The sequence below is a fragment of the Rosa chinensis genome, chromosome 3, assembly GCF_002994745.2.
Source record: "Rosa chinensis cultivar Old Blush chromosome 3, RchiOBHm-V2, whole genome shotgun sequence".
In the NCBI taxonomy this organism is placed as follows: domain Eukaryota; kingdom Viridiplantae; phylum Streptophyta; class Magnoliopsida; order Rosales; family Rosaceae; genus Rosa; species Rosa chinensis.
In genome coordinates this window covers 17,737,398-17,756,071 of record NC_037090.1, presented here as the reverse complement: position 1 = coordinate 17,756,071, position 18,674 = coordinate 17,737,398, and the positions used below count along the sequence as shown (strand labels likewise).

At 37.8% G+C, this 18,674-nt stretch overlaps 1 protein-coding gene across 1 annotated transcript; it reads right to left on the bottom strand.

The window, feature by feature from the left end:
* Positions 1–1,130: 1,130 nt before the first annotated feature.
* On the bottom strand, positions 1,131–4,006 carry LOC112193675 (AT-hook motif nuclear-localized protein 1). The gene is made up of 5 exons (XM_024333896.2): positions 3,356–4,006; positions 2,802–2,854; positions 2,574–2,705; positions 2,148–2,309; positions 1,131–1,765 (listed from the first exon to the last, which is right to left on the bottom strand). Exons 1-5 carry the CDS (start codon positions 3,819–3,821, stop codon positions 1,418–1,420), a joined length of 1,161 nt encoding a protein of 386 aa, XP_024189664.1. The 5' UTR covers positions 3,822–4,006; the 3' UTR covers positions 1,131–1,417.
* Positions 4,007–18,674: the final 14,668 nt, after the last annotated feature.

The window sequence follows — 18,674 nt, the reverse complement described above, 5'->3', positions numbered from 1 at the left end:
CTAGGCCGGGCTGTGCAGGGGCGCTGCAGGGGGTATGCGGAGGCTGTGCAGCAGCTGTGCGGAGGTTGTGCAGGGCTCGTGCAGGGGCTGTCGGCAGATGTCGCAGGGGGGTCTGCAGGGGCTTCGGCAGAGATCGGCAGGTCTCGGCAGGTGCTTGCAGGGGCTGTCGGCAGCTCTCGGCAGATGCTTGCAGGGGCTTTCGGCAGATGTCGACAGGGGCAGGCACTAGGGTGCGCAGGGTTCGGCAGGTGTCTCGGCAGCTCTCGGCAGGAGGCTTGCAGGGGCTGTCGGCAGGTCTCGGCAGATGCAGGCACAAGGCTCGGCAGATCTCGGCAGGGCTCGCAGGGGCAGGCACAAGGCAGGCACAGGGCAGGGGCCGGTTCTATTTTTCTGACGGCCGGTTCAGGGGTTTCCCGGCCGGTTCCGGTGGTTCCGCCGCCGGTTCTGGGCTCCTTGGGATTAGGGCTTCGATATGTGGGGCGGTGGTTGCAGGATTTTGAGGGCTACGAAATTAGGGTTTCAGGGTTAGAGGCTCGTGCTGATAACGTGTTTTAGAGAAACTGAATTTGAGAGGAATTTGCTGTGAATTTGAGAGGAATTTGCTGTGTATTCTCATTGATAATAGAGGCCTCTTTATATAGAGGATTACAATACATATAATCTCAATCGTACAAGGAAAGTAATCGTACATTGAATAGGAATCTAGATCCTTCTAATCTAACCCTATTACTACTAGGTCAAGTAACCTAGAGTTTGGGCCAAACACAAATAGAGATATCCTTAAACAAAAGATATTTTTGTCCATCTAATTGTCAAAAATTGAGAAATTTGAATTGGAATGATTAGGAGAAGTGACTAAAGTGAGATTTTGATAAAATTGTCATCTAAAAAATGCATATTCACAAAAAATGCTTATTTAACTAATATTTTAACAGAGAATTGAACAAAGTAATTCACCGAATAATAATTGAATGACTAAAATGATATATTTGAAAATTAAATGACAAAAAAATCAAATAAATCAAATAAGTCATACTTCAATGACCATTTATGAAATTCTCTCCTTAATTGAAAATTTTCAATGTGTTATTAGGGGGGCAGACAGTCCTTCAAAAACATCAAAAGAACTAATAATAACCAAATCGACTCCAATTGATTAAAACACATGTGAAGCTAAAAATTAAGGTAGCAATTGTCACAAATTTCTTACAATCTAATGCTAAAATATTCTAACATCAATTGTCAATAAATCTCCACAACATGTGATAAAAAGAATGATTAGGTTGATGCTCTCAATTTGTCTCCTCGGTAATGAAACATTCATCAAGCTGCAAACATAAGACCTGATATTCTAGTTAAAGATACACAAGCACACACATCTCTGACTGGAAAATCCGTACGGTGTGCTGTAATCACTCTAATTACCCGGAACAGATACATTGATGTCTGGAGATGGCCTATGATCTGACTTCAGCTCCGTTGCATTCCAACCAGCATTAGTAGGCATGAGAATGGAAGCACTGGTGGGTATGAAATTGAAGTTCTGGTTTTGGCTCATGCCTTTTTCTCCTTCTCCATGGATTTGTGCTGCTAAAGGGACTATTGGGGTAAACCTGGTCTCAATTTCAGGTTGTGCTTGCGAGATAGGTGTTGCTGCGGTGACCGTATCTGGTGCACCTGAGATTGGAGAAGCCACTGTTGTCTCACGATAATGCTTCTTCTTCTGTGGCTTACACCCATTCGGCATAAAGCTTCCAACCACAATCTAACAAATTAATCAAAATACAAGTCTGTCAATAGATATATGAAATGGACTTTACATTTTGGAGAAGACAGAATGATTTTAGTTAAACTGCACATATTTCCTAGTGGTAAATTATAACAGAATTAAGAAAAATTGATGATTCTGACTGGACCTATGTACTTCAAAGTAGCTTCAGTTATGAGCCAATTTCACTTGCTCCAATCAGGTGTCAAGTTAGATTCTGAGTATGCATTCAGCACTCTGCTTTTCTAGATTACCATGATTAGTCATTGGTCAGGTGTCACAGTCAGTCGAGCATTACTATATCAGATTTTAAGGTAAGGGTGGAGGGTTAAGACACGGCTTATCAATATCAGATGGAAATGTGTAAAAAACTCCTTACTTGGATAGGGCTCGCAGCTGTTAGCATACCAGCAATGCCACCACCAATTACACGACCATCTGGTCCAGCCAATGAGACACTCAAGCCGCCAGTCCTGCTTCTTACACCACCAACCTCAGTGACTGTAAACGATCCCGATAAAGACAACAACTCAAAGCGCCCCTGCAATTAAGTGTGATTTCTTAGAGGATGCGAAGCAAAAAAATGAATTTCCAAAGTGACATACAAAATGAGCATGACAGTGAAACAACATCATGAAATAGCAGAAGAAAGCCGCAATATTGTTGTTTGTTTGTTACACACTGAACAACTATATGAATCATCCGGGGCTCTTTGAAATATAAGAAAGATCTACTTGTATGCAATTCCAAAAAAAAAAACAACAGCTACAAGGCCAAACAATGTTGAGAGAATCTGAGACCATGCCTCATAAGTCAGAATACCGCCAGAAGAACCAGGTTGGCGAATGGTAACATTTGACACAGCTCCATTAGCAGAGAGAATGCAAATCCCTCGAGGACCCTTCTCAGAAAATGACAGAATTCTCCCCGCAACATCCTGCAATTTGACAATTTCAGACCAACAGTCATATTCAACAAACCGAAACCACATTCAGTATCTGGCCAAAGATCCTCACTACTATATATTCATTACCTCTCCGGTCCCAACAGTAACCACATGTGGTGTGAAGTCCCCACCTGCTGTTTCTGCAAACAACCCACCCTCCACATCAGATTAATTGCACATCAAAAGCTTGATTATAGTTCTTTAATTGGCAAATTTTCAACAGATTACTATCTTTGCTCTCTCTAAACAATCATCTTCGAACAAATCTATACTCATTTTGATTCAAACAATCAAATTACACTGTTAGGAACCCTGAATCCCTTTAACCCCAGAAAACTTTCAGATCTACATCCTACCATAAGTTAGAATAATTTTCCCATTTACCTACAAAGTCTGTTTGGTTGGTGAGAGAATGGCAGAAAAGAACAAAAAGAAACAGAGAAAAACCAGATGTCCAAAAAAAAAAGCTTCTTTCTTTTCCTTGTTTTGGGTAGGTAAGCTGAGCTTTATTTATCAAAAAAATGGAGGAAATAACAAGGGAAAATCAACCAAGCACGAACCACATTATCCAAAACCCCAAATAAAGCTTTCCTTTTCCTCCATTTTGTTGCCAAACATACAAGTTCTCCCCCTCAACTTACCTAAAGAAGCAAGAACCTGCCAGTTGCCGGATCCAGCCGGCCTTCCTCTTCCCTTCTTTGCAGAAAACTCGGAGGGACTGGGAGAACCAGGCGAGAGATAAAACCCCGGCGGCGGCGGCACGTGAATCACGTGGCCCGAATTGTGGGTCTGGCCCGGCCTCAAGTTTCCGTCGGCGTCGTACTTTCTGGGTCTCCCTCTCTTCTTCTTCCCAGGCAAGTCAACATTTCCTTGGACTCTAACACCTGTGTTTGCTGCAACCAGTACTTGTGATGTTGGTGCTGTTTGTTGAGGTGGTGCTGTTGGTGCTGTGGGACCAACAACTAGTGTGGTCTCTGAGGTCACGTTGACCGCCGTGTTGACCACCGGGGACGAGACGGCGGTGTGGTTGAACGAGTTATTGGGTGGGGGTGAGTCGGTGTCCGAGTTGCCGAGTGAGCCAGAAAAGGTGCTTTCCTTTTCTTCCATGGAAGATGAAGAAGCTAGCTAGCAGAGGGTGGAAGAAGAAGGTGGAAGTTTGAAAGGGAAGGGTTAATCTGCAAATGGCGCCAGAAGGTCCCTTCTATTTAAGTTGGATGTGGGAGTTTAGACAAAACTTCCCTCCATTAAAGGAGAAAGCACTGTGAAACTGCTTATTTTCTGATTTTCTTGTCTGGACTCCACCGTCCCGTCATGAAATTACCATCAGACTGTTTTCGACATTCCCATTCTACCCCTCCCATTTTATGGAGAGTAAGTAAATTTTTTCCCTTTTATACAATTTTTTTTCTTTATTTGCACATGAATATGAAATATTATCTATAGGGAGCAATGAGCGGTTACTCAGTCAAGCTTTCAACGAGGCTCATCATCCTTAATCAACCAACTTATTGACAACTAGAGAATCAACCGTAGCCATTTTCAATTAAAATGCCATTAACGATGAATTTACAGTTCATTAGACCAAAAATACCATAAGCGAATACGAAGCTCGATCTCAATAACTCATGATGGATTAGCACGGGTACTCGTTCCTAGGTCTTTTCCTTGGGTGTCACTTGTTTTTATTTGAATCTAGATTGAATCTCGCATGCAAGAGAAAGTGTTGGTTGAGATCTCCTTGACATTGGCAAGCAAAAATTGTCCAAAAAAAGAAAAAATCATTTTAGATCTTGCTTTCAAAAATTTTGGTTGAATTAAGCGCATATTTTACCCATACCAACAAAAAATTGCAAAAGAATAAGAAAGTAGCACTAGTAGCAATGGCCTACAAAATCAAAAATTTCCCCAACAATTTAAAAATAAAACCTTTTACAGAAACAATAAGCAAAAAATAATAATACATAAATAGAAGGGCAATGTCGTGATTGTAGATATAGTTTCTGCCCTTTTCTGTAATTTGCAAAGCCGGGAAAATAACCCTTACAGGTGTTGGGATTAAAAGTCCGGTCAAACTGAGCTGGGCTGTTAAAGCTAAAACTTGCAATAAAATAATACTGGTTCTTTTATTTTATTTTATTCTACCCAAAGAAAAGGTTCAAATCCCAAGCTTACGTTTCCTAACTCTAATTTTTCCGTCTCATTAATTTTATAAATATTATCTCCAAAAGGTTCTGCTACTTGGCGCCTAAAGTTTCGATAAATCCACCACTATCACAAAGGTTAAATGCAAGTTTTTCAATATCTTTGAAATTATCAAAATTTCATCGATTTTTTTTTTTGTCAAAGACAGAAAATTGAAATTCGGAACTTCTGTCAACCATTCATTAAAAAATATATATATTCTAACTACTGAATTTTTATTTTTTTTATCAATAAAGTAAATTTTGTTGGAGTAGTACAACGGCCTTGCCTATTCCAAATAACTTCATTTCCTATTTTCCTTATTCTAGCAAGTACAATTTAGGGTTAGAGGATCTTTCTCGACTTGGCTCTGCTAGGATTTGGGGCGGCGGCGTTTCCTTTGAGATCGGTCTTCCTTGTATCTACTCCACTTCAATGGAGTCATTTACGAGCTTTGATCTGTCTCTTGTCATTCTTCCTGCTTTCTGCTATGGGGTGATTTTCCGGGATTTTGGCCGATCGAGGGTCGGAGACTCGGGAACGAAGGTTCTAAGTTCTGGCCTTGAAGGAGTGCAAGGCCAATCATGGTATTCATCGGTTGCTCACGGTGGTGTTTTGGCTAATGGTGACGATGGCTGGTCTTCACGTTCGACTGTTGGGGGTTTATGGGTTCATGGTAATTCTGGCCTCTAGTCTTGTTTGTGCAGGTTGATTCATACTCTCTCTTCGACTTCTCCAAGTCGATGGTGGGCTGGGGATCAGGGATCGAGCCGGCGGTGGTGGTGGACTGGCCATCAGGGATCACGATGGCGGATATGCAGAAGGTTCCGGATTCGGATCTGGGATCCTGGTGGTTTTGGTACACGGGTCTAGATCTGGGATCCGGGTGGAGATTGGGCTTGGTATATGGCCCACTATCTTTGGTAGGCTGCATATCAGTTGCTAGATTGGTTTGCGACTCTTGTTTATTGGTATTGGATTCGAGACCCAAGCTTATGGTACTTGTTCGTGAAAAATCATCTGCCAGCCATGTTCTGATACCCTTGGCCGACTTCGATCTTTAGGTGGGAGAGTGCCTTCATTCCGGCGTCAAGTTGATTTTTGTCAAATTGTGCGTTGGAGTTCGATGGGTAGTCAAACCACCGATTACTCAATTCACTACACGGCTGCAATCCGTAGTGTAAAATCATCACTGTGTTTCGACGCTGCTGCTCTTACATTTTTAATTCTTTGTATTTCAGATGCAATTTTTACATCTTTTCCTTTCGCATTGTTTATTTTCTTTTTTTTATGCCTATTGACTTGATATCGTTGTAACCTTTCAATTTCAATAAAGGGCTAACCTCATTTTACAAAAAAAAAAAAAAAAAAAAAAAGGTTAGAGGATCTTCAAGAAGAATAATTCGCTAATACACCTCTCTCGCAACTCCTTATATATTTACAATATTGGGAATTAGATGTATCGGCATGCGAACTAGGAAAACATAATTTTTATTGAAGAGAGATTTACACTAACAAGTAAAATAGCAAGTAAAGTTTGGATTTACATGGTGATTATTGAGTTCTATGTTATTGAAAGCATAGGATTGGTTTCAGACAATGAGTAAATGGTTGTTCTGGTTCTGCTTATGCGGGCGGTTTGACACACGTCTACTTTCAAGCTAAAATCTTGTAATTGAGCTTGCAGGTTTTAGTTTTTTTTTTTCTTCATTATATGCTTGTTTGGTTTAAAGGAAGGGAATTACTGTTATGTAAAATGATGTTTTCTATTATTTGGTTTTGGGTGAGGCTATTACCACCCTATAATTTTCTTTGTTCACCCTACTTTCTCATTACACCCTACATTTTAATTTCAATTATTAGATTTACTTATCCAACCCATTTCTCTTTCCAAGAATATCCCCCATCATATGACATATCAAATTAAAAAAGAAATTTTGTTTAACGAAAATTTCTCATTTAATTTATATCAATTAAAAAGACGTCCTAAATTATATTAAAGTTTCCTAATAAAATTATAATTTGATTTACTTCCATTTTTTGATTTTTTCCATTTAGTTTCAATATTCGTTTATTTCAATCCATATTAAAAAAAATTAGTAAGTGCTACTATGAGCAATGAAAAAAAGATTGATTTTTTTTTCGTGTTTTAAATTTTTTACTTTCGGTGTTTATAAAGGTATTATAAAGATTTTGATGAAGTTAACATTAATGGTTTTATGAATTGAATAATGAATTAACGATGAGGACGCAACAAAAAAAGAAAAAAGAAAATTGTAATAAATTGAAATTTGGATGGAGAATGTGAAAATTAATGTTATCAGAAGAGAAATTGAGTAGTTTTGTATTTAATTAGTTATGTATTTAGTTTTCCTTAAAGATTTAAATTTTAGAAAATTAGTGTACTTATTAGTCATTTTGCATTTGGGTAATATAGTATTTCAATAATTCAAATATTTGTAGGGTGAACAAAGAAAATGGTAGGGTGGCAATAGCCGCACCCTTTGGTTTTTCTAAAAGATTGTCTAGTTTGAAGTAATTACAATAATTGTTGGGTAAAAGAAAGTGCTTATATGACCCTTATTGGTTATCCGATGATATACACCACTTGATTGACCAACGATCTCACTAATCTCTTGATCAATGAAATTACAAAAACCAATAATTTTATTAATTTTTGCTGGCAGATTTACGACCACACTGTAGAATGCAAATCCATTACCGTTTGATCAACTATCCCTAAGCAATTATAATGATTACTGACAATTTTATCACTACCTCACTAGTGATTCCATTACAGTCTAAAATAACACTTGTCTCTGATCGGGAGATAAAGACTACATCATGCACAACTTCAACATCTCGTGCCAACAGGTCAGTCTGTTTTTTCAAGACCCCATCTCCGACTAACAGGGATATCCATGCGTGTGAGAGCAAAGTAATGGCAAAGTTAATGGCCGAAATAAGATTTATTTTGCCTAGAGCGCCTACTTCATTAACCGACTGCAGGTTTCAAATTTCGGTTTCGGTTTTGATTTCGATACTTTAAATTTAAGAAATTTCGGAGAAAATTTCGATTTCGGTGAAAATTTCTGTTAAAAATAAAGAAATCAAATTAATTGCATTTATAAAATGATATTTTTGAATAAAACTTTTACATAGGCTAAACTAACCTATAATAAACTTATTTACAATGTAACATCTCTAAAATTATACATTTATAATAGAATTATGATATTTTATATGGACAAGTAATTAACTAGTACTGTAGTAGGTTGCTAAACTGGTGTTTTTATCTATGTGTATTGATAATGTGTTGTATATTGATAATGTAAATATGATTTACTTTTTTTAATAATTAGAAAATTACAACGGGGTGAGGTGGGGCACGTAAAACCAAAACCCCGTGAATGAAAATGAACCAGTATAACAAAAGGAATATAAAAGCTACTATGATGTGGTTCGATCTAGCTGGTTGAATTACTTTCATTTAGTATCATACAATACTGCTCCTAAGTACATGAATTTTGGAAATGATTTTCGTACTTCATCACATGATTATTGTATGTGTACGTATTGTTCCATTTCCACATGCAACCCATATATTGGATATTGTGGAATTACCTAATATGATGTTTCAGTGTATGAAGCTACAATATTTGAGACGAAGCAAAAAGGAAATCATGTTGCGGTTGGAGCATTCAATTTTGTAGCAGATAAAAGCAAAAAGTTTTTTTTTTTTTGATCAAAAGAGGTCAGCTCATTATATATATTCAGCAAACAGTACAAAAACGAAACACCCCTATGAGGTCGACAGAAAGAATCGTTCCTTAGGGAACCCTAAACACCTATTCTAAAACAAGAATAAGACCCAGGACACCCCCAGTACACACACCTTTTAGGAAATCCACGCACTTTTATTCCAAACAAAGATCAAAATCCTCCGAAGCAAACAGTAAAATGAATCCTCAGACAATATGATCTTTGCAACCTAATAAATAACTAAAAACTAGGAGTGGAAGGTGATAGATCACCTTCCATCCCCTCCAAAAAAATGCAAACCCAGCAGGCCTTTGCCCAGCCGCAAACTAGAGCCCAACAAGGCCATTTAGAAGAAACCCTAGCCTTGCCAACAATTATGTCGTCGCCGCCGCCTTCTTGGAAGCCGCTGCCATCTCCACAGAAACTGTCACCCCCATAGAGCCCACCACTGCCACCGTAGAGACCACCGCTGTAAGATCCCTTGGGAACTCTAGCTGACCACCGCCGTCGTAACCACCATCAAGGACAGATTGGTTAATCGGATCTGATACCTAGCAACTCAGTCCCCCCAATGAGCAAAATCCATCTACCATCAGATCTATGCGATCCCAGGCAAACCAACCGGACCAATCACTGCAGCAAAACGCGGGCCAAACACCGGTACCCGCCCTTGCCTCCATTCTCCGCAGAAAACCCACATCATTAACATACTGTTCCAACCTCAGATTGGTATCATAGCCACCATCAGTCCATCACCACAGCCAGCGACGACGACGAGAAGAATGAGGCAGCAGCCTAGGAGCAAGAAGCCCCGTCGAGTTATCCTGCCAGCCCCACCAAGAATTAGACTAGAGAAGGGAAAGAGGACCCTAGTCTCAGTCAAAAGCACAAGACTGCCACTCCGTGAAAGAAGCCGCGGTCGAGAAACCTCCCTTACGGGAGTCAGAGGCTCAGACATAGTAAATCCTGCATATATGCTAGGGTTTATTTTTCTAGGTACTTTAAGCAAAAATGTTTTTTGTTGTATTCAACTTGATTGCAAAAACAAACAAAAAAAATCAAAATTTAATATTTTATCTATAAAAGTATGAAGTAAAAAATTCATTTTAGGTGGCATAAAAATTTCACAGAAATTTTAGAGAAATTTCGGACAAAATTTTGGTGTGAATTTTTAAATATATATTGTGTGTGGATATTTCAGAAATTAAGAATTTTGTGGAAATGTACGGAAAATTTTTGGAAACTGCTGAGGGAAATGATATAACATATGAATTTTGTTTCAGTACTTCAAAATTATGGAAATTTTGACAGAAATTTCGGCAGTTTCGGAGAAATTTGAAACCTTGCTTCGAACCAACAACATACCTTAGTCAACTGACGTTCTAACCAACGACCCCCATGAGTAAACGCTATTTTGACTAGCCACTTAAAAAATACGTTTGCATAAATTCTCATTATTTTAGCGAGTTTTGAATTTATATTTTTTATGTAATAAATAAAAATTAGTTTAAATGTATTTATAAATTACATATAACAACTTAAAAGAAATTATTAAATTAACAAAAATAATAGAGTCTCATCTCGCTTTTTAGACTTAGGAATGAGATAGCTAAAAGTTAAAATAGAGAGTCACTTAAGAGTCTTGTGCAGCTGCTAAAATTGAGAAACAAAATAGGTAAAGAGCTAAGATAGAGAGTCCGCTAAGAGTATCTTTAGCAATGTTAGCCATTTTTTAGTTAAATTTTAGCCAAAATAGCTAAAAAGTCACTTTGGTTAGCTTCTTTTAAAATATGTCTGTATCAGTTCTCTTTATTTTAGCTAGTTTTAAATTTACATCAGTTATTAATAAAAGAAAAATACTATAAATTATAAATTATAAATTACATAGAATAACTTAAAATGAATGCTTTAAATTAACAAAAGGGAGAATTTCACAAATGGTCACTCAACTATGACTCATTCAACACTTTGGTCACTCAACTATGACTCATTCAACACTTTGGTCACTCAATTTTCAAATATATCACTTTGGTCACTCAACTATACTCTGTCAATCACTTTAGTCACCCAAGAGGCATTTTATCTCACTTTAATCACTTTTCTCAATCATTCTAATACAGATTTCTCAAATTTTCACAATTGATTGGACGAAAATATCATTAATATTGTGGCAAATAATTTTTTTTTAATGAAAAAAATTGACGAAGTAACTAAAGTGAATAACAGAGTTAAAATTGAATGACCAAAGTGATATATTTAAAAGGTGAGTGACCAAAGTGTCGAATATGTAAAAGTTAAGTGACCATTTGTGATATTCTCCCTTAACAAAAATAATAGAGAGTCTCATCTTTGCTATGAGTCTGGTGCAGACACTAAAATTAATAAAAAAATAAAAACTCAACATGCTCTCTAAAATAGCGAAGGAGCCAAGATAGAGTGTCTGCTAAAGATGCACTTACTCATAAAGTTTATTTCTAGCTAATGCTAATTTAATGGTTTTTAGAGGTATCACCATGATTTCAAACCTTTTATGTTTACTAAGTGGAGATGTAAATATTCAACCTAAAAAAAAAAAAAAGAAGTCTCTTATATTTGCCACATCTCAAGATGAGTGAAAAAAACCGACCCTAGCACAGCATCTCTGCTAGGGTTGGGTATCTGCCGCCTTTAGCTTAGCTACTCCAGAATCCTCTCTCATCCTCAATGTCGTTCTTTTTTTATACCATTATTGGGGTCGGACTAGCTGTCCAAAGGTATCAAGCGATCGGAGTGGGGCTCAATTTGGTCGATGGTCTATGCATTGCATATCTATTTTGGCAAGGTTTGAAAGCTTCGCTCGAGCTCGGTCAAACCCGAACCTTAATTGAGCATTTGAGGCCCAAATGTTGGTGTTTGAAGGGTATAGCGATTGGCATTATAGCATCGTAGGTCTGTGTGACAGATTGGACGTTTTGTGATTTGCTAATTCAATCGGTATTGGGGGGGATGGCCTACTCATCCTCGACAGGGGCGATATGCTATAGTGGTTCGTTGAGGTCACAGCGACTTAAAAATGGTAGTGCTGGTCGAGTTCCTATTGGCTTGGATCAATCATTGCAGGGTTGCTATCGATTTGTTAGGAGCCGAGATGGACCTTCTCTAGCGAGGAATCGCACAATGGTCGTTTGGGTCGAGTAGGCTGTCAAGGTCTGTTTCGGTGCCAAAAGGAATATCCTTTGGCTCTGGACTTATGCTCTTTTGGTTTGCTCAAAATTGGGATTTCTCTTGGGCTTTGCTTCTTGGTGCTCTGCCAGTGGTGTGCTAGCCTACTACTATTTAGGTTCACATTTAGGATCCAGGTATCTTATTATGAGCTCGATCTTTCTTTTGATGCACTTTGGAATTGGATTTTTGGTTTTTTGTTTTTCGACTACTTAGGTAGAAAATTGTTCTCTATTCGGCGTATTATATTGTGTGGAATAGGCAAAGTCGGTCATACTACTGGTTATATTGATGGAAGATTACCCTCTATTCGACATATATTTTTGCATGAAAGCATGGTCTGTCATACCATTAGTAACTTTTTACGTAGCCCTGTTTATGTTCGATGCTTCATTAAATGTGTTGTTGCATCCCTTAGTATTCTTGCTAAGTTTCCTTTTGTTACTCTTAGAGTCTTAGTATTGTTTTTCTTATTATTCATTTTGATGTAGCTTCTACATCTATCAGTTGTAATTTTCCTTATTATCATGAATAAAATAAAAACATGAGTACAGGTTCCATTTGCATCTCCAAACTCGAGATACACCTAGCTTGATTTTTCCTAATAAACTTCTCATTCTACCCCTTTTCACATCGTACCTCTGCTTCTTTCTACATGTACCACACCTTCTTTAACGACACTACACACATTATTGTCACCCACAAATGGTTAAACAACTAGCCGTCTCTTAGCTTCTGCATAAGAAGTTTTCGGTCAAAAAGTACTAAATTATTACATCATAATTGATCATTTTGTTCCAAATGTTGGCACCACTGTCAGTATGAGAGATGGCTAAATCATACAAAAGTTTGACTTTAGAAATTTAAACAAAAATTTGGAAGTAGGCACTAAATCATTGCACGATTTTCTTTAGCACTATACCTAAACTCTCTTATTATTCCTCTGAACCCTATTTAGTTTGGCTAATAATATTCTATCTTTGCTTGGCAAGTAACGGAACGAATCGTACATGTATATCTAGGCATTATGATGATCCCATAGCCTTTCGCCGTCCACCTCATCAATATCAAGTGTAGTTGAGGGAATTTTCGAGTCGCAGAACCCACCCAAGATTTCACCTTGAAATTCGAAATGATCCTGGGGGAATTTGGTAGAACTTCTCCTAAAACTGGACTATCCAGAACTTGCAATTACAAACTCAATACTTCTATATCAAAAGTCTAATCTCAATCTTTTGAAGCCTGCTATTGCTTCTCATAATAACAACCAACTTCTAACTAGAAACTTAATGGATCACAGCTCTTAGATCTCAATCATCATATTGTGATGCAACTCAGTATTGCTACTCAAGATAAATTGTTTTAAACTTAGAATCAGAAACACAATTTTAAATGACTAGCACTTGAACGTAGCTCTCACCAAGCGGCTATTAGCTAGGATGATCTCACCAAGCGATTACTCACCAGGCGGCCACTAGGATCATCTCACGAATGGTACTCACCAGGCGGCCACTAGATCAACTCACCCGTAGTACTCACTAGGCAGCCACTAACAGAAGACATTGCAAATGACGGCTACTAACTCACTAGTATAACTCACCAAGCGGCTACTAGGATCATCTCACCAAGTGTCACAACCCCCGATTTGGGTAGCAGAGCATATATTAAAATGTTCCTCTCAGCATTCCTAACATCTTTTCTAACTAACATGCAGTCAAATTTTGAGTGTGGAGCTTAGAAACTACCTTAAAAGCCACGGGACCCAAAATCTTCAACCCTTTGATTTTTCGATCTCCTATCGAATTGATGTCGATGGCTTAAAAGGTTCGAACCAAGACGGCGTGGGATTCAAAACTAGGCTTATAGCGCTGCGTTAGGATTTTTGCTTCGGAACTCCATTCTCACTCCAAATCGATTCAATTCACCACCAGGTATATCTAAAGGAGGGAGAGAGTGTTCGAATGGGATCATTGACAAGCCTTGTGGTGGCAGGTAGGAAAAGAAACTGTCGGATTTCGATTTCGGGTCTGGTCAAAGACCAGGTCACGACATACAGCCTGAGGAAGAGAAAGGGCATGCCCTAAACTGCTAGTGTCACCTCCTATAGACACCGTAGCGTAATGTCAGTTTTGCCTCTAAAAAGTCTCTGAAAAACTCTGACATAAAATTTCGACTTCCTTAGACCATAACTTATTCAAATGAGCTCCGATTTTAAAGTGACAGATGTCTACAGACTCAGTTTAACATCACCTACAACTTCCGTCATGAAAGTTTCTTCAAAAAGTGAATATACTAGAAAGTCAACTCTAGAACCCCCCCTTTGGGCCCCCAAAATGATTTTATGACTGTGGACAAAGAAGAATGTTATCGTTTACTATCCAATTGACCAGTAAACGGGTATATCTGGTATGGAGTGTAACACCGAGTCAGTCTCGTATGTGGATATGTCAAACTGAAAAGGTTATCTTATTCATATCTTCCTCCACTAGTGATAATTTGGGGTCTGATAGGATTTTATGTTTCATAACATAATCTGGATCAGAGGTGAAGCAACTCAAGACACCAAAGGTAGGCCTTTCATGAGTCTTGTTGTAGTTTTAACATTCATAACAGGTGTGATAGTTTGTCTTCCACTTAATTATCAAGGAAAACTAGCTTGAGGGTTTGTTAAGAAAGGCAACAAGAGCCAATTACATTCATCAAGCATGCCACATGGATTGGCTAGGGTATTTAACCTGAAAGAAAAAAAGTAGTTTTCCTCTCATGTTCTGAACATTACTAAATGACAATCAAATTTTGAGTCTCGGACTGGTTCCTCTAGTTTTTGTGCCTTAATTATGTGACTGAAACTGAAGCAGCTACTTTCAAAGTAATGTAATGATCATATTAATTTGGGCAAAAAATGGGAACAGTACTTGATGTTTCGCTCACTCATAACTTTGATAACTTAAGTTTTCTAAATATCACTTTGGTACCTAAGGTTTCTTTTCTGACCCAACTTAAGTACCTCTTGTTACTAACGATGTTAAGGCATCTGTTAGCTGGCATATATATTTTGAAGGGTATATTGGTGCTTTCGGTGAAAAGTTACTTATTTTACCAAAAAAAAAAACTTACAGTTTTGTTTGTATTCTCATACGCCAAAAGATCCTTAGAGATGAGGTGTGGAGAGAGGAAAAAGATCCTTAGAGAAAAAGAAAATAATGGCTTAAGACACGAATACACGAAAATAGCTATGGAAAACTGCCAAATGGCATTGCACTTAACGATCTTAGTGACGGGAGGTACTTAAGTTGCGTTGGGAGGAAAAATCTCAGGTTTCAAAGTGATATTTAGAAAACTTAAGGTAATAAAATTATGAGTAAGCAAAATTTTATGTAGACAACAATAAAAATCCAACAACGGTAGTTCCTAAGAGTTGTAATCTGACGCAGGATCTGTTGCAAATCCTTGGGCGGTCTGTATACAAAATTTGAGCTAATTAACTTGATCATTGGATTCTTAAGGTGATCAATATGTTGTTTGCAGAAGTTGTGATGTGACAAACAAATGCTAAACAAGAAAATAATATTTCCAAGTATAGCTTTACTTATCTACAAGAAACGATGCAAGTTTGTTCCTCCTTTTGTTAATTTTTTATTGACTCAAACACAGAGGTCTTCTCTGGACACTTTAGTTCTGTTCAAATACACTATCGTAGAACTGTTTCGTCCAAATCAATGGGTCCCTATTCATTGGAGTTGTTTATTTAGTGGTTGTTCAATCCGTTTGAACAGATTGCCCCAATCAAAGTTTGGAAATAAAGTTGACCTAACTCGCCAACATTAGCTCAGAGGTTGGAAAAACCTACCACATTCATTACAAGAATATACAGCTTAGGTATACAAGATACTTTCTGGGTTTTATATCAACTTGAATATCACGGTAGCTTTGGATACTACTGACGTTAAAAATGTTACAAAACTACAGAAATATACAAGGAATATCGGCATGCGTGTAGGGTTGACGTCGTGGCTGAACTCGTCAACTAACTTGCGTATGTATAATACTTCAAGTGATTTGTAAGTAGTATGTATAATTACAAAGCTATTCAAAATTTTGTACCGAATGAGAAAATATGAGAAAATGATCTAAATGTTTGAAATTCAGAATATTGATCAACTCACCAACTTTATATGATTGCTTTCTTTTTGGTTTTTATTTTGGCTTCCTCACAGATTTGTTTCTGTTTATCAAATAGCTTAAAAAAAAAAACAAAAAGAAAAAGCTTTCAAAAAGGGTGATCATAGTGATGAGCATGTGAGGCTAAGGAGTTTCAAGGACACCATTTTATTTATTTCTTTGGTGCTTTCGGTTCAAAGTGGGTAACTATTAATTATTCACAGGATTGGGATTTCCAATAAGTGCCTTAAATCTTGATGTAAGGATTTGAATTTATTTGCACAAAATCAAATATCTAACTTTCAACTCTTGAAGACTTCCAACAAATAAACTAAGAAAAATATAAAAAAAATATCTATCTCTTTGGAATGAAGCGGTCTTTTATATTGGTCACTTGAGTTAGAGAGGTGCCTTGAGAAATGGATAAAGGAGGGACCATTTTCATTTAGAAATCGTATCGAAATAAGTTAAATAATTAAATTGAGCATGAAAATAAAGCTGCAAGGTTATTATTAAAGTGACAGAATAAGTTGAACTCCTTTTTAACACGCTGCATGTGATCAGTCATGCTAAAATTCACACTTCACATAATCAGTCATCTTATGAAATATATATTTCTTTTGAAAGGAGTCAAACAAGTCGGAAGCAAGTGCCAATAAGTTTGGTCAATACGTCTCAGTTTTATGTAAAAAAATTCAAGAGCAAAATACTCATTGATTTGTAGTAGTTTACTTTGTCACTTTTTGGAATATGAGACCATTTTTTAATTCTATCTATCATGTGTTATCTTGTATTTGAATTATTCGAGCTAAAAAAGTAATTGAGACGAATAACATACTTTGTTATAACGATGAGCGGCATCAACATAATCACTACAAATTATTATATAGATTTGAACCGATTGCTATATGTTTTAATTAATTTGGATAGACAAAATATAATGTCAGGCTTCACTCTTTATTTGTTGATGTCTATTAAGTTCAAGTTGAAATGTAATTCTAATTGTGCAAAAGAGATTAGCTAGTTAACCATAATCAAGACGAAATATTCGTATAGGCTTGTTGATGATTATGGATTGTCTTAACATAGTTCCTATGTCGCCGATTAGAGGTGGCAAACAGGTCAACTCGGCGTATTTTAAGCGAGCCTAGTCGTGCTTCGTGCTGTGTTTGGACCGGCCCATTTATTATCGTGTCGGGCTCGTGCCAACTAATTTACTTAAACATTAAGCCCGGTCCGGCCCATGACCCGAGCCCATATCGTGCTGGGCCGTGCTCGTGCCGGGTCAATAAACGGGCCGTGTTTGTACCTACCCACTATAAAACACGATTTTAAAATCTTAGTTTGAATAAATAAAAATTAATTTTATTTAATTATGTAGAAAATTAAAATAAATTAAGTTCTACAACGTTTTTCTTAATCTTAGCTTGATTAGTTTTCTAATAATTTTTTATATTCTATTACAAGAAAGAAAAAAAGAAAAAAAGAACTCAAAATATATTGTTTTTAATATATTATTGCGAGATTGATCTTTATTAATATAATGAAGATTGATCTTTCCTTTATTCTATAGTTGTATTATTATGAAATTAGTCTTTATTAATAAACATACATTTAATATTTAGAAACAATACTTTATGTCAAAACAATGATACAATGTTTTACCCATTTCAGAAAAAACCCTAGAGTTTTTAGCAGAGAGAGCAGCGGCGCCTTCCCGTTGGCTCTAGCAGTTGAGGTGTCGGCGGCATACGTGGTCTGCGTGGGAGGTAGAGGAGCGTGGTTGTCGCTTGGGCTGAAGAGCAGGTGTCAGGCTTGGGTTTTTCTCCTTCCTGGGGTTGAGGAAAAAATGATCTCTTCGACGACCAAAGTTGAGATTCCGGGTTTCTGCAATCCGGGAAGAGAGATATCTGGTCTTGGTGTGTTTGTCGGATTAAGGTTGAGCAGCGGCAAGACGAGGTCGCGTCGACTTGGTTTTCTGGACTTGGTCGGGCAATGAGCTGTGTGGTAGTTGCAGGCTTGGAGGTGCAGCGTGGCGGTCCTGGTTTTTTCCGGCCTGGGTCGTTGAACCATGGCGTGCTGGAAAGGAAGGCCGCAGGAGATGACAGCGGTGCCTGTGCAGGTGGCCTGGCAGCGATCTGAAGCCCCTGGCCGTCTTCTTGCCTGAGCTTGGGTCTCTAGCTTTAGGCCTAGGCCATGTGGGGTCAATTTTTGGGCCCAAGTGAGTGGATCTGATTCTATTCCGGATTGGGCCAGGTTGGAGGGTGCCTTGACACCCCCATTCATTACTTAATGCCTTGGGCTGGCCTGGCCTAAGAGTTCGATCTCCTTGGACGATGGTGGGCCTTTAAGGTCTCTATAGTGCCACTTGCAATTCAGATCATGGTTCTATGAAATTGGTAATTATCTTGAGTTAGACTGGAGAAAGCGGCTTATAGACGAGGATTGACTCCTATTTGTTTGCTGGGAAGTAGCTCTCTTTTCGTACCACAATTGCGTGCCTAGCAGATATAGGGTTAGAAGATGATTTTTCTCAGAAGACATAGAGTTGTTCTTTGTTTATGGGTTCGCTTTACAAGCGAACTCAAATTGACTTGTAATGAGTTTACATTGCTTAGATAGAAGTTTGGTCGTTTCCCTGCCATTTTCTGTTTT